At 40.7% G+C, this 13,781-nt stretch overlaps 1 protein-coding gene across 1 annotated transcript in view; it reads right to left on the bottom strand.

The window, feature by feature from the left end:
• The window catches only part of Rnf130 (ring finger protein 130), a gene marked incomplete at its 5' end in the record, with an annotated part of 91,933 nt that overhangs the window by 32,184 nt on the left and 45,968 nt on the right, over positions 1-13,781 (bottom strand). The window contains one exon of the mRNA XM_005350162.2: positions 5,752-6,002. Coding sequence (XP_005350219.2) covers positions 5,752-6,002 — 251 coding nt within the window. The remainder of the gene's footprint in view (positions 1-5,751; positions 6,003-13,781) is intronic.

Here is a 13,781-nt window from a genome sequence, read left to right on the forward strand (position 1 = left end):
GAACTAGCTCTTGTAGACCAGGTTGGTCTCGAACTCACAGAGATCCGCCTGCCTCTGCCTCCCAAGTGCTGGGATTAAAGGCGTGCGTCACCACCGCCCGGCTGTTTTATGTAATTTTACTATGTTAAAGTAAAAAGCTTCCTTTCTGATTAGACAGAAAGAGGGAAATGCTGAGGGAAATGTCTTTCTGTATGCTATATGTGTTTCTCTCTTATACTGGTTGATAAATGAAACTAATTTGGTCTATGACAAGGCAGGATAGAGCCAGGTGGGAAATCCAAGCAGAGATACAGGAGAAGGGAGGAGTCTGGGAGACGCCAGCCAGTCACAGAGGAAGCAAGACATGTAAAAATAAGTTTAACAAGCCACGAACCACGTGGCAAAACACAGATGAGAAATATGGTTTAATTTAAATATAAGAGCAAGCTAGTAATAAGTCTGGGTCATCGGCCAAACATTTATAATTAATATAAGCCTCTGAGTGATTATTTGGAAACTAGAGGGGAGAGTAACCTACAGTTGCACACTTGCCTGAAATTTCCCTTCAGTATGTCTGATGAAGTCTTTCTTATTCTTTGAAATGATATTCAGCTCAAACATCACTATCTCATTGATAGAGGAGGGTTGCAACTCCTCACTACACCTCATGCATATACATATTAAAGCAAGAAATATTAAAGCATTTACAAGTTTAAATACTTTATAATTTATATGCATCTTCAAAGAAAATTTCCCAAGAAGTTATTTTAAACTTAGGAGGCTCTTAGCTTGTGAAAAATTATATCTGACTTATTCTTCAACATTAAAATAATTTTATTTTACTGCTTTAGAAATTAAATTTGACTGCTTTAGGATTAAAGACTGCTGTTTAATTCTGACAGCCTGAGCGGACTGAGATGAGGAAATGAGTACTGCACACTGCTGGGTGCCTATGATGCATCTCCACAGAGCATGAGGTGATTAAGGCTCTGGTTTTAACAGTTGTTCACACAGTTCACTGATGGAATGGAATCTGAGCAGACTATTCGGGGATGGTGAGATTGTAGAAGGCAGCAGGGCCTAATTGGAGGAAGCAGGCCCCTAGGAGTTGAAGGGTATCTATTTTTTCTCTTCTTTTGGATAAAGTCTCACATAGCCCAGGTTGGTCTCAAACTCACTATATAGACAAGGATAACCTCGAGTATCTGCTTTTTCAGTCTCTAAGCATGTATAGCACTACACATACTTGAAGTGTATCCTGTCCATGCCCCGTCTCTCCTCTTTGCTTCCTGGTTGCCATGATGTGAGTAGCTTTTCCCTGCCAGGTCCTTCCTCCATGTTTCTTCTCTGTCATAGGCCTAAAGGACATGGAACCTGGTGACCATGGACTTAAACCTCTGAAGCAAGCCGGGCAGTGGTGGCGAACGCCTTTAATCCCAGCCTCGGGAGGCAGAGGCAGGCGGATCTCTGTGAGTTCAAGGCCAGCCTGGTCTACAAGAGCTAGTTCCAGGACAGGACCCAAAAGCTACGGAGAAACCCTGTCTTGAAAATCCAAAAAAAAACAAAAACAAAAACAAAAACCCCAACCCTCTGAAGCAGTGAGTCAAAAATCTTCCTCTTCCCTTGTTTGTATCAACTATTCTGTCACAGTGACTAAAGGTTTAATACAAGGGTACAATATTAATCATGGAATTATTTTAAAAATTTACAACTCTCACTGGACGATAGTGGTGCACACGCCTTTAATCCCAGCACTCGGGAGGCAGAGGCAGGTGGATCTCTCTGAGTGCTTGAGGCCAGCCTGGTCTTGAAAAACAAAAAACAAAAAGGAAAATTTTACAACTCTCAAAATCGTCATGAACTTTTTCAATATAAAAGTACCAGACATTACTGTTTTGTGTAAAATAACTCCCACTCAATGTTTCAAAGGTCTAAGCTGGGCCGGTGAGTTAGTGGATAAAGGTGCCTGTTTGTACAAGCCCGACAATATGAGTTCAATCCCTAGAACCTACGGTAGAGGAGAGAACCAACTCCTGACAGTTGTCCTCTGACCGCCACATGCATGTAGTAGGGTGTGTGTGTCTGTGTGTGTGTACATACACACAGTAAACAATCCACCTTGTTATCATTAGTCACACAATATTTTAAGTATTTTGACAGTTTTTCAGGAAGACACACTACAGACTTAGCAGTAAATTCAAACGCGAACTAGCATCAAGACAGAATTTTGTGAGGAACATTTCAGTTTTCCTTTCAATTCAGCTTTTTTTTTTCTTGCTAATAGTTCAGGCTTCTTTTTCTCCCCAGTCTTTTTTTTCTTCTTCTTCTTTTTAATAGCCTAAGGTTCCAACCAATTGAGTTGCTGCCACCTTCACATTAAACTTTAATAAGCTAAGCTTTTTAAGCCACATAAAAATTTCATCAGGCATTTCTCAACCTCAGGGAAAATGGAAGGAGGAAAAAAGGTCAGAACATCACTTTCCACTCAAGTATCGTCTGGAGAGGGACGCTATGAAGGGAACCACAACAAATGCTAAGAAACAAGCGCCCTTTGTGGCCGGTGCCAGATGGTGGATTTTTTACTCCTTCATTACATACAGGCCCCACCGAGGGTGCTAATTAATGCCCAATCATCAGACATCAGGCTCCTAGGACAACCATGAACATCTCAAAGCCCTCTGGATATGCCCCATTCAGCTCTCACATTATCATTGGCTTCCTGATTAAAATGTTTTCAGAAGAACTCCTGATTATCTTACCTTTTGGTGTTCCATGTGGCATTTAATGATATTTATAATTCATAAGGTATTTAATAATAACAAACTCATCTTCAATTTTTTTTTTAAAGCTAGCATATACTATCATTCCAAGGAAAGAGGAAGGGCTGCCAAGAGCCTTGGCCTTAAATGGACACTGGGTGCTGAGCTCTCTGGGCTCCCTTACTACCCAGCCCCACCGATTCCCAACAATGTGCTGCAGAAGTCTTCAGCCCAGAATGGCCTAAGTCAAGAGAAAACCTGTTTGTCCTAACCAAAATATCTAGAAAAGAGGAGATTTATGTCAGAAAACCTCCAGAGCATTGTCTGCTCTATTTTAGTCAAATACCAAAGAGGAAACATTACTCTTCCCCGCAACATGGCCCTTCTTGAACTCAATGAGAGAAGGTGATCTCCCAGACCTAGCTGCTCAAAGGAGCAAGTTGAGTGCACTGACCTCAGATACCTCTAGTACATGCCACCAATGGCAGAACACACATATTCTTCTGCATACATTAAGCACTATGATTAACCACACCTAGGGTCATAACCAAGTCTAAGAATTAGAAAAGAACTGAAAACAGTATTTCTCTGAGCATAACGCAAGCAAATAGGTATCATTAGCACTACTTCACAGCAGATTCCCTAAACAACTGGAAATGAAGCACTTCTTAATACACAGGTTGAAGAAGAAGGCTGGGTGTGCTGGTGCATGGCTGCCATCCCAGCACTTGGGGTCGGAGGCAGGAGAATACAGAACTGAATGTAAGCACATGTCAGAACCTATGAGGCAGAACTATAGCTTTAGCACTTCCTTAGAAGTGCTGACAGAAATTTATAGCACAAGACACTTGCATTAGAAAAGAAACTGCTGAGCCGGGCGATGGTGGCTCACGCCTTTAATCCCAGCAGGTGAGTTTGAGACCAGCCTGGTCTACAAGAGCTAGTTCCAGGACAGGCTCCAAAGCCACAAAGAAACCCTGTCTCGAAAAACCAAAAAATAAAAAAATAAAAAATAAAAAAAAAATAAAGAAGTCAGTGCAAGCCGGGCGGTGGTGGCGCACGCCTTTAATCCCAGCACTCGGGAGGCAGAGGCAGGCAGGCAGATCTCTGTGAGTTCGAGACCAGCCTGGTCTACAGAGCTAGTTCCAGGACAGGCTCCAAAGCCATAGAGAAACCCTGTCTCGAAAAACCAAAAAAAAAAAAAAGATCAGGGCGGGGTGATGGCTGCCAGCATAGTGTCGGCTATATAAGCATGAGGACCTGCATCTGCATTTCAGCATCCAAAGCCTGGGTGCAGTGGGACACATCTGTAGCCCCAGCATACTCAATTCTGACCTCTGGCTTCAACACATATGCACAATATGCTTACACAGAACACACATGCATGCATGCAAGATGTTCAATTATGAACACTGGAGAAATGCACATTATAATAGCTAAAGAAACGTACACCAAATGTTGTCTAGACATGGAGGAACTGAACTAGTCACACACTACCGGCAGGAATGTAAAATAATGAAGCCACTTTGGAAAAGGACATTTTTTTTTTTTAAATACTGGTACACATCATTAATCCCAGAACTCGGAAGGCAGAGGCAGATGGATCTCTGTGAGTTGGAGGCCAGCCTGGTCTACAGAGTGAGTTTCAGTAGAGCCAGGGCTACACAGAGAAACCTTGTCTTGAAAAAAACATAAACTAGACATTTACTTACATTGTGTTCAGAAGTTCTTTTTATTACAAGGAAATGAAAACTCATGGTCAGATAAAAACCTGTTCATGAATATTCATAGCTATTTTATTATACCCCCAAACTGAAAATAATTCATGTATTCTTCAATAAGTAAATGGCTAAGTAAATTATAGTACATCCACACCATAGAATACTACTCACCAATAAAAAGAGCTACTGATGTATACAGTTTGTAAGGACTTCCTGGAACTATGCTGAGTGAAGATGAAGAAACCCAGCTCTCCAGGTAAAGTCTATACATCATTTGTTTTTCAAGACACGGTTTCTTTGCATAGCTCTGGTTGTCCCGGAACTAGTTCTCTGTAGACCAGGCAGGCCTTGAACTTACCAAAATCCACCTGCCTCTGTCTCCCAACTGCATCTCCCAAGTGCACACACCACTACCACCTGGCTATATAACATTCTTGAAATGACAACACCAGAGATGGGGAGCAGGTTAGTGGTGGTGAAGGGTTAGGGGAAGAAGGAGTCTCTGGTTATGAGACAGCAGATGACCTTTTCCTTATGGCTTGACCACGGTGAGTTCATGAATCTGCATGTGATGGAGTTGAACAGAAGCACACACATGCACATGCATGAACACAAACCAAATAGGACAGCTCTGCAGACATTAGTGGACTCGTAACAGCAGTCTACCTGTGCTGTGATCTTCCTATAGTTAGAAGATCTGGGGAAGTGGGTCTCTACTGCTTCTGACAGATCAGAGCAAGGCTACTATTACCCTAAAGCTTAAAAAGAGTTGGTGATACTGACAAAATGCAGACAACCTGGATGGAACCATGAAACACGCCACACTGACAAGTACAAAACACCTGACCTGTGCTCTTCTGAGATGTCAGCATCAAGAAACAGAGTAAAAAGACAGCACAATCAAACGTAACCTATATTCTGGGATTTTCTTTGCTATCAAGGACATATCTGAGCAGTGCTGAGAGAGCCTATTGGTTAAGAAATATATCTAAAAAAGTTCATTTTCTGACTTTGATAACTATACTGTGTTTATGTGAAACAACATTTTCTTCTTCTTCTTTTTTTTTTTAAAAAAAAAACTGAAATGGAGTTTAGCTCAGACTGGCCTGAAACTCACTGTATGGCCCAGCTGGCCTCCAACTCCCAAGGGCAGGGATTACAGGTGTGAACCACCGCCCTGACATGTTTTTGTTATTGGTTTTGTTTTAAATACATTATATAAAGAAGCATTTAAGATGTATGATCACAGGATCCTCATGGATTATGGCTGTTTAGAGTACTGGTTAGCTCACCTGGTTCCTGTCGCGAGCATTTGTGTACCTGATCTTCTGAATGAAGTAGAATATGAGCCACGCTGAAGAAATAATCATCAAAACAATAAAGGATATTGACACGAAGACTAGAGAGCCACGGCTGAAGTTCTTTGGCGGCATTCGAGTTCCAACAGCTATTGTCATTTGTACAGAGATGTTTTTCTCCAGATAACTCAAAATATCTTTACCCCTCAATTCTGTTATCATGACAGCAATAATATCTCCCGTGCCTGTAATGTAAAACAAACACACAGACTCAAGTGACAGCTGAAATTCATAGACATCAAATTAATATACATATATGTTCCCTGGAGAAATTAACACAACTTCTGCTAAAGAGAAAGGTTTGCAGACTCCACTGTTCAGCTGACATGAGGCTGCAGGTGTGCACACTCACAGGCGTGGGAACATATGCAGTACTCCAGACAAGTAGGTAAGGCATAAAACACTGTAGTCTTACTAATTCATGGCCTGCCTTACAGCTGCACTGAGAAACATGAAGGATGGGTTACAGTATAAAAGATCTTGAGAAAAGTGCTGTCACTTATGGCATAGATAGGTGATTCTCACATGCATTGCTGAGCAACAACTGTGTGTAGAACAGGGAATATATAGAAGCACATGTCTTAGGACACATGCTTGGCTACAGTGACTTACAGTACCAAATGGCAACATCTTTTACCGGTAACATTTGAAACTAACCTTGGTTTTCTGTCTAGAACTAACTGCAATCAAGCTCTTTGCACAGCCCGTCTGGATCTCAAACTCAAGATTTTCCCTACACAATTTGGAGACAGCATCTCATGTTGCCCAGGCTGGCCTCAAACTTGAATATTCTGTGTCAGTCCCATCACATCTAATCATGTGCAGTGTACTCAAGTCCTCTGGGCAGGTCCAAGTTTCAAATTTCTGGACTAGCATCAGAATGGAACCCAAAGCTTCAGCTTCTAATAGCTGTTCAGAGGTCTGCCCACAGGCACAAGGTCTGTAAATTAACTTCAAGGATGGTTCAGTTGTTTTTCTAAGCCCTATTCTTATATGGTTCCAGGGGGCAGAAATAAGTCAAAGCAAACAACCACTCCCCTGAGGATAGCACAGGTCACTATCCCTTTTGTCCTCTGGTAGGGAATAGTTTTCTACTTTATTTAAGGAGGTAGGGGAAGCTTCTCTAACACATGCAACTGTCAGCAGCGGTCCTTTCCTAAGGGAAAGTTAAGTGTCACAACATGCAACTCCCTCCCGCCACCCCAAGACAGGGTTTCTTTGTACAACAAGTTTGGCTGTCCTGGAACTCTGTAGACCAGGTTGGCCTCAAAACTCAAGAGATCCTCCTGCCTCTGCCTCCAGAGTACTAGTATTAAAGGTGTGCACCACCACTGCCTGGCCACAACATGCAACTTTTATAATATATCTTTTCCAAAGAACCCAGAAAAAGACTGGAGGCTAGGCTTCCCATTTATTTTGGGGAAAAAGAAAATTATAACCACTTACATGAATACAAAGAAAGGTTATATATCTAAATAGAAAATACCCCCTAAAAACAAGAAGAGTACATCAAAATTTGACCTTTTGAAGGCTCCTTTGATAAATATTAAAGACATTTATTTGGTTTTGTTTAGCAGTCAAGATGATATGTAACAGAAACTCAATAACAAAAGTTTTAAGAAAAATATGGTACAATGGAATATATATTCATGTAGCATTGTATTTAAAACTGTTTTAGTCATTTTATCAGAGCAGTAGTTTCTCAGTTTTTTTACTTAAAAACTATAAACAAAAACAAAACTGCAAAATTAAAGTTAGCATTATTAATACCTGCCTCTGGTCAATAAGCTAAAGAAAAAAATCATAAAATAATGCTAAACCAGTTTAAATTTACATCTAAAAACCTTAAGTTTGTGCTTTTACAATGTTGATCAACAGGCATAATCTGTGGTGTAGAATACCAGGTATGGCTATAAAGTAACTGAGACGGATCCCACAAACGACATATGACAATCAGTCTCATTGCTTTATAATCACACCAAGTACAATTGGTTCTAGAAATCAGTTCTGAGGCTCCCTCTTGAAGACTCAAGCTGGAAAAGTAGTGGGGAGAGCTGCACAGTTAGCCAAAGGAACCAGTCCAGTGATTTCATTTAAGCAAACACTAAATGGACGAGTCAACTATTCTCAACAGAAGAGCTGTTTGGGAAAGAAACATTTAATTAGTTCAACACCAGTCAATATTCACTGAGCACATACCATGATCAAGGTTTTCTTTTACTTCTTTTAATTTTTATTTTTCTTTCACTTCTTAAGCGATAAAGAAATTACCTGAGGCCGGGCGGTGGTGGCGCACGCCTGTAATCCCAGCACTCCGGAGGCAGAGGCAGGCGGATCTCTGTGAGTTCGAGACCAGCCTGGTCTACAAAGGGAGTTCCAGGACAGGCTCCAAAACCACAGAGAAACCCTGTCTCGAAAAAACCAAAAAAAAAAAAAAAAAAAAAGAAATTACCTGATCTTAACTAACATGAAAAGTACACCGACTCTCAGGAGGCAAGAGTGACTGAATCTTGGTATAGCCTTATTATCCTAGCACAAGGAAGAGACTGGGGAGGGCTGGCAAAGGAGACTGAAAAAGATCAAATAAAAAGTCCCAGCTGCACACTCAGATGCTACTACAGTACACTGCAGACCCCTCTCTCCAACACTTGCAGCTGAGTTGGGCTCAAAGAATCCAAGCGGCTCAGACACTTAGACATTTGGGGATGGAGGCTGAAGAGCTGACTCAATGGTTAAGAGCGTGGCTGTTCTCGCAGAGGAGAGGGTCTGGTGCCCAGCACTCACATGGCAGCTCGGAACCACTGTAATTCCAATGAGAACTGACACTCTTCTGGCCTTCGAGAGCTCTTGCACACAAGGTGCACATAGACTCATGCAGGTACACACACATATACAAAAAGGGGTAAGTAAACCTTAAACACAAAACAAAAAAAGATCTTGGGAGTATTGTTCCAGATTCAGAAGGGCTGATGACAGAGAAATTTTAACACTCAGGATTAAATCAGAATTAGAACAGCAGTGATTGGTAGGAAAGAAGGATTCATTAACTAGAAAGATGAAAGCATTTAAGCAGACATAAAATATTTGTTACGTCCACCACTATGCCTATGTTCTGCAACACCAAGACAAAGCTTTGGAATTCCATGCATTTTAACAATCAGGTACCTATATATTACTTTTCTTATTGTGATAAAACACCATGACCAAGGCAATTTACAGAAGGAAGGGTTTACTTGGTTTATAGATCAGAGGGAAGGAGTCCGTCATAGCAGGGAAACATAGTAGCAAACAGTAAGTATGACAGCAGGAACTGGATGCTAAGAGCTCACACCTTCTTTTTAAAAAATTGTTAATTTGGACTGGAGAGGGAGGGGTAGGGGAAGTAGGGGGATGGGGGAGGGAAATGGGAGGAAGGGAGGAGGTGGAAAATTTTAATAATAATTACAAAAAAAATATTAATATAAAAATTGTTAATTTAATTTCAAGTATGTGCTTATGTGTGTGGGTTTGTTTGTAAGTTACAGTTGCCTGCAGAGGCCAGGAAAGGTCATCAGATCCCCTGGAGCTGGGGTCACAAGCAGTTGTGAGAGACCTGATGTGGGTGCTGGGAAGCAAACTCAAGTCCTCTCCAAGAGTACAATGTGCTCTGAACTTCTGAGTCATCTCTCCAGCCTCATATCTTGACCTGCAAGCAGTAAGCTGAGAGCAACAGAAAATGCTGGGAGTCTTTAAACTCTCAAAGCTGGCCTCCACAAATACCTCCTCCAACAAAGCCACACCTCCAAAGTATCCCTAAATGTCACCACTGGCCAGGGACCAAGTGCTTAAATATATGTGCCTATGGAGGACTTTCTAAGTCAAACTTCCACAAATAGTATTAATTTCTTATAGATGACAATGAAATGAGACTATTATGATCCTTGCTTTTAGTTACTTAAACTTTCTTCATCTTATTTTTTAATTACTTAATTTTATATTTATGTATATGTTTGTATATCTGTGCCATGTGTATGCTGGAATGAGTGAATTGGATGCCCTGGAGCTAGAGTTATAGGTGTTTGTGTGCTGCCCGATATAGGTCCTGGGAATTGAACTCAGGTCCTCTGGAAGAGCAGCAAGCATTCTTAACTACTAGGCCATCTCTCCAGCCCTCCAATTTATTCTTTTAGTATGTTAGTGTGGCTATTTGAATTAGCATTTCTTTTCTTCCCCTTTTTATTCTAAGAATTTTTCTTTTTTCTTCACATTTTATTATTTTTATTCTATATGTATTGTATTTTGCTTGTATGTATGTCTGTGTGAGGGTGTCTAGAACTAGAGTTACAGACAGTTGTGAGCTGCCATGTGGGTGCTGGTCTTCTGGAAGATCAGCCAGTATTCTTAACTGCTGAGCCATCTCCCCAGCCCCCGTACTATAAGAAACAGTTTCAACACTATGGGAACATTTATGTACCCTTTGTTTAGGTTTGCAAACAGGAAACACTTTAGCTTTTCTACATCTGTTTCTTTTGGCTGGACAAATTGAGAGTAGATTACAACCAACAGGACATTACAATCTTTAATAATTCAGCAATTTCTACAAAATAAGGCTAATTCATATGCTCACATTATTCTACTAAAATTACTTCTGATAAAATAATAGTGTCTAATATACTTCATATTCAAATATTCTGATTCAGCCTAGTAATTCAAACAAGGGCTGTGAATACCATACCTGGGTATCTTGTCTCATTATAGTTTCCTTTGATCTTAAATAGTTTCTTAATTATTTTAGTTTACTGTTCATGAAACTGACTTAAAAATATATAGATTTTATTTATTCATTGTATTTGTGTGTAAATGTGCCATGATGCATCTGGGGTGAGAGGAAAATTTGCAGGAGTTAGTTCTCTCCTACTAAGTGGACCCCAAGGGACAAAACTTAGGTTGCTAAGTTTTAAAAGCACTTGGTGGGAAGTGCTTTTGGGTCTCGCCATTCCTGTTTTTCTTTTTCAAGACAAGGTCTTCCTTATGTAATCCAAGATGGCCTCAAAACCTGCTACAGCTGAAGACCACCTCATGGCCATGATACTCCCGCTGTAGTGGTGAAACTCCTGTTTCCACCTCTAGCAATGGGACTACAGGTGTGAACCACCAAGCTGTCTTTCTGAAGAGTCTAAGGCAGATATTTTTGAAAATGCCTTTCTATTTGTGCTCATTTGATCAGTTCCTGATGGATGTCCTTTTATTGTTGATATGAGAACTATGAGGTAATTCCTCCTTCCTTTCCTCCCTCCCTCTCCAGGGAGTCACCTCAGGAAGCAAATAGTGGTTTTACTTTTATTACTGATGGCAAACTTTATGACTTGAATAACTAGTACCTTCCAGATTTTATTATAAATAAATGTATTTCTATTAATTAATAAGCAATCTGTAGAGTGATACTTTCTGATCCTGTGAATAGCCAGAGCCTCAAAAAGCTTTTACTCAATGCTCACCACATCCACTGATGAAATAATTACTATAATGATATCTACCAAACTGTTATTTTCTAATCTCCAGAAGTGATTCTGTCCTTAGAGGCATTTACAATATTTTCTATTCATCTTCCCCACTCCCATGTAAACATAGAAAGAAGTTGGGACTGGTGTTGTACACCTCAGGAGGCTGAGGCAAGAGGCTAGCAAGTTCAAGGGAAACTTGGTTGACTTAATAAGACATTGTCTCAAAATAAAATAAAAAAGGAGGGTTAAGGTGTGGCTCAGCTGGTAGAGTGCTTGCCTAGCATGCACAAAGCCCAGGGTTTGATTCCTAGTACCACACAAAAATCGGGCGTGATGGTTCATGTTTGTAACCCCAGTACTCAGGAGATAGAAAGGTCATCCTCAGCTACACCCATTATGAGGCCAGCCTGGATATACAAGACTGTCTCCAAAAGCAATAATAAAGTAGTTAAAAAGAAGCTGGGTGTAAAGGGGGACTGCTCTTTTGTTCCCAGCTGCCCAGATCCAAATAATCACACAAAAACCATATTAATTTCAATACTGTTTGGCATATAGCTCAGGCATATTTCTAGCTAGCTCTTACATCTTAAAGTAACCCTTTTCTATTAACCTATGTATCACCATGAGGCTGTGGCCTACTGGTAAGGTTCCAGTGTCTTTCTCTTTCAGGGGCTACATGGCATCTCCCTGACCCTGTCTTCTTTCGCTCTACATTCAGTTTAGTTTTTCTGCCCAGCTCTATTCTGCCCTGCCATAGGCTAAAGCAGCTTCTTTATTAACCAATGGTAATAAAACACTCACAGCATAATCAGCTGGTGGCTCATGTTTATAATCTCTGCATGGAGAAGCTGAGGTAGGAGGATTACACTGAGTTCCAGGATAGCCTGAATTACAGAGTAAAGTCCTTTTGCAAAAACAGTAAATAATTGGTAAGTAAATTTAAAGGCGCTGGGGACACAGCTCAGCTGCAGAGGAAAGTGCAGCATGTGTAATATGCTAGTCAATTCTCAGGACCACAAAAGCTACTACCACCAATGGCCGTAGAGTCACTGAGCCATCTGTCTTTCTGAAAAATAGAGCACCTGACTACCAGATATTCTATATTCCAATGAGTAAAAAGGATGAATGGAAAAATATAACACTTCCATAATTATGCCTACAATAAAAATCAACTTTGAGGTGCCAAATTAGAAACCTCAGAACTACCCACCTTTGGACTCTGGAATAAGTTCTAAGATTCAAATCTGAGCAAGTTGTATAACCCTTTAGAACCTAAGTTTCTCTTTTCAATAGTTACTGATTGCAAATTTCATGACAGATGGTAACAAATGATATAGCTAATGGGTTATCTGTTGCTTGCTATTCATAGAAAGTAAAAGGAGGAACTCAAAATCCTACTATAGAATGTAGGACTCCATTGCCTTTTCAACTGTTCTCTACTCGCTCAGAAGGCACTCAGCTACCTGCAGACTAACACTACTCTCCTGCTACAGGCTTACTTGCTTTCTAGAAAATACCATCTCTGTGTAAGATCCCATTTAAAACAGGCCAACAGTTGAATCTGTCTGTTAAGTCCAAGTCACCATGCAAACTCAGACAGTTTCAGGAAACCTCCCCTTACAGAAGCTCACTCTCACAGTAAGTTCCTTCAGTAGCACCATTATACCTGGGCAGTTACTGGTAATGGCACTAGAACTAGTCTTACAGAACCCAGTGACCTTTCACATGTTAATCAAAACACCACAAGCTAAATGAAAGAGTCTTAAAAATCACTTCAAAGTTCTAGAATAGCTACTGAAATGACAGGTATAACTCTATACCTACAGCACACTGTTCATCTGTCAAGAGACAGTCAAACCCCATCTTGCTTCCCCTATATTAGTCTAGTCTGTTCACAGATGGTTCTACTGGCTTAAGTCTTTAACAGTGTATGCAGTTTTTCATTTTTTCATGTTTGGCAGTCATTTTAGTTACTTTTCTATTGCTCTATCAAAATATCATGACCAAACTGACTTAGAAAAGGAAGTTTTTAAAATTGGGCTTATGGCTTCAGAGGGTCAGAGCCCATGACAGCAGAGCAAAGATATGACGGCAGGAACAGCCGAGAGTTCCCATCCTGATCCTTGCATAGGAGGCAGAGAACACACTGGGAACGTGCAAGTGTTTTAAAACCTCAAAGCCCTCTCCCAATGAGACACCTCCTCCAAGAAGACCACACATCCTAATTCTTCCCAAATAGTATGAACCCATGAGCGGGCATTCTCATTCAAACCATCACAGCAAGGGTGTAGTTCTTTGTCAGAGCACTTGCTCAGTAAGCTTGAGACAGTACATTTTCTCCAGCATTAGAGGAGAGCATAGCGGTAATTTTAGTAAATTCAAGGGATGGTTGTTTCAATTATATATTTCTTGCTGAGATTTGTCACCCTTCCTTCCTTCCTTCCTTCCTTCCTTCCTTCCTTCCTTCCTTCCTTCCTTCCT

This window comes from Microtus ochrogaster, chromosome 7 (genome assembly GCF_000317375.1).
Source record: "Microtus ochrogaster isolate Prairie Vole_2 chromosome 7, MicOch1.0, whole genome shotgun sequence".
NCBI lineage: Eukaryota > Metazoa > Chordata > Mammalia > Rodentia > Cricetidae > Microtus > Microtus ochrogaster.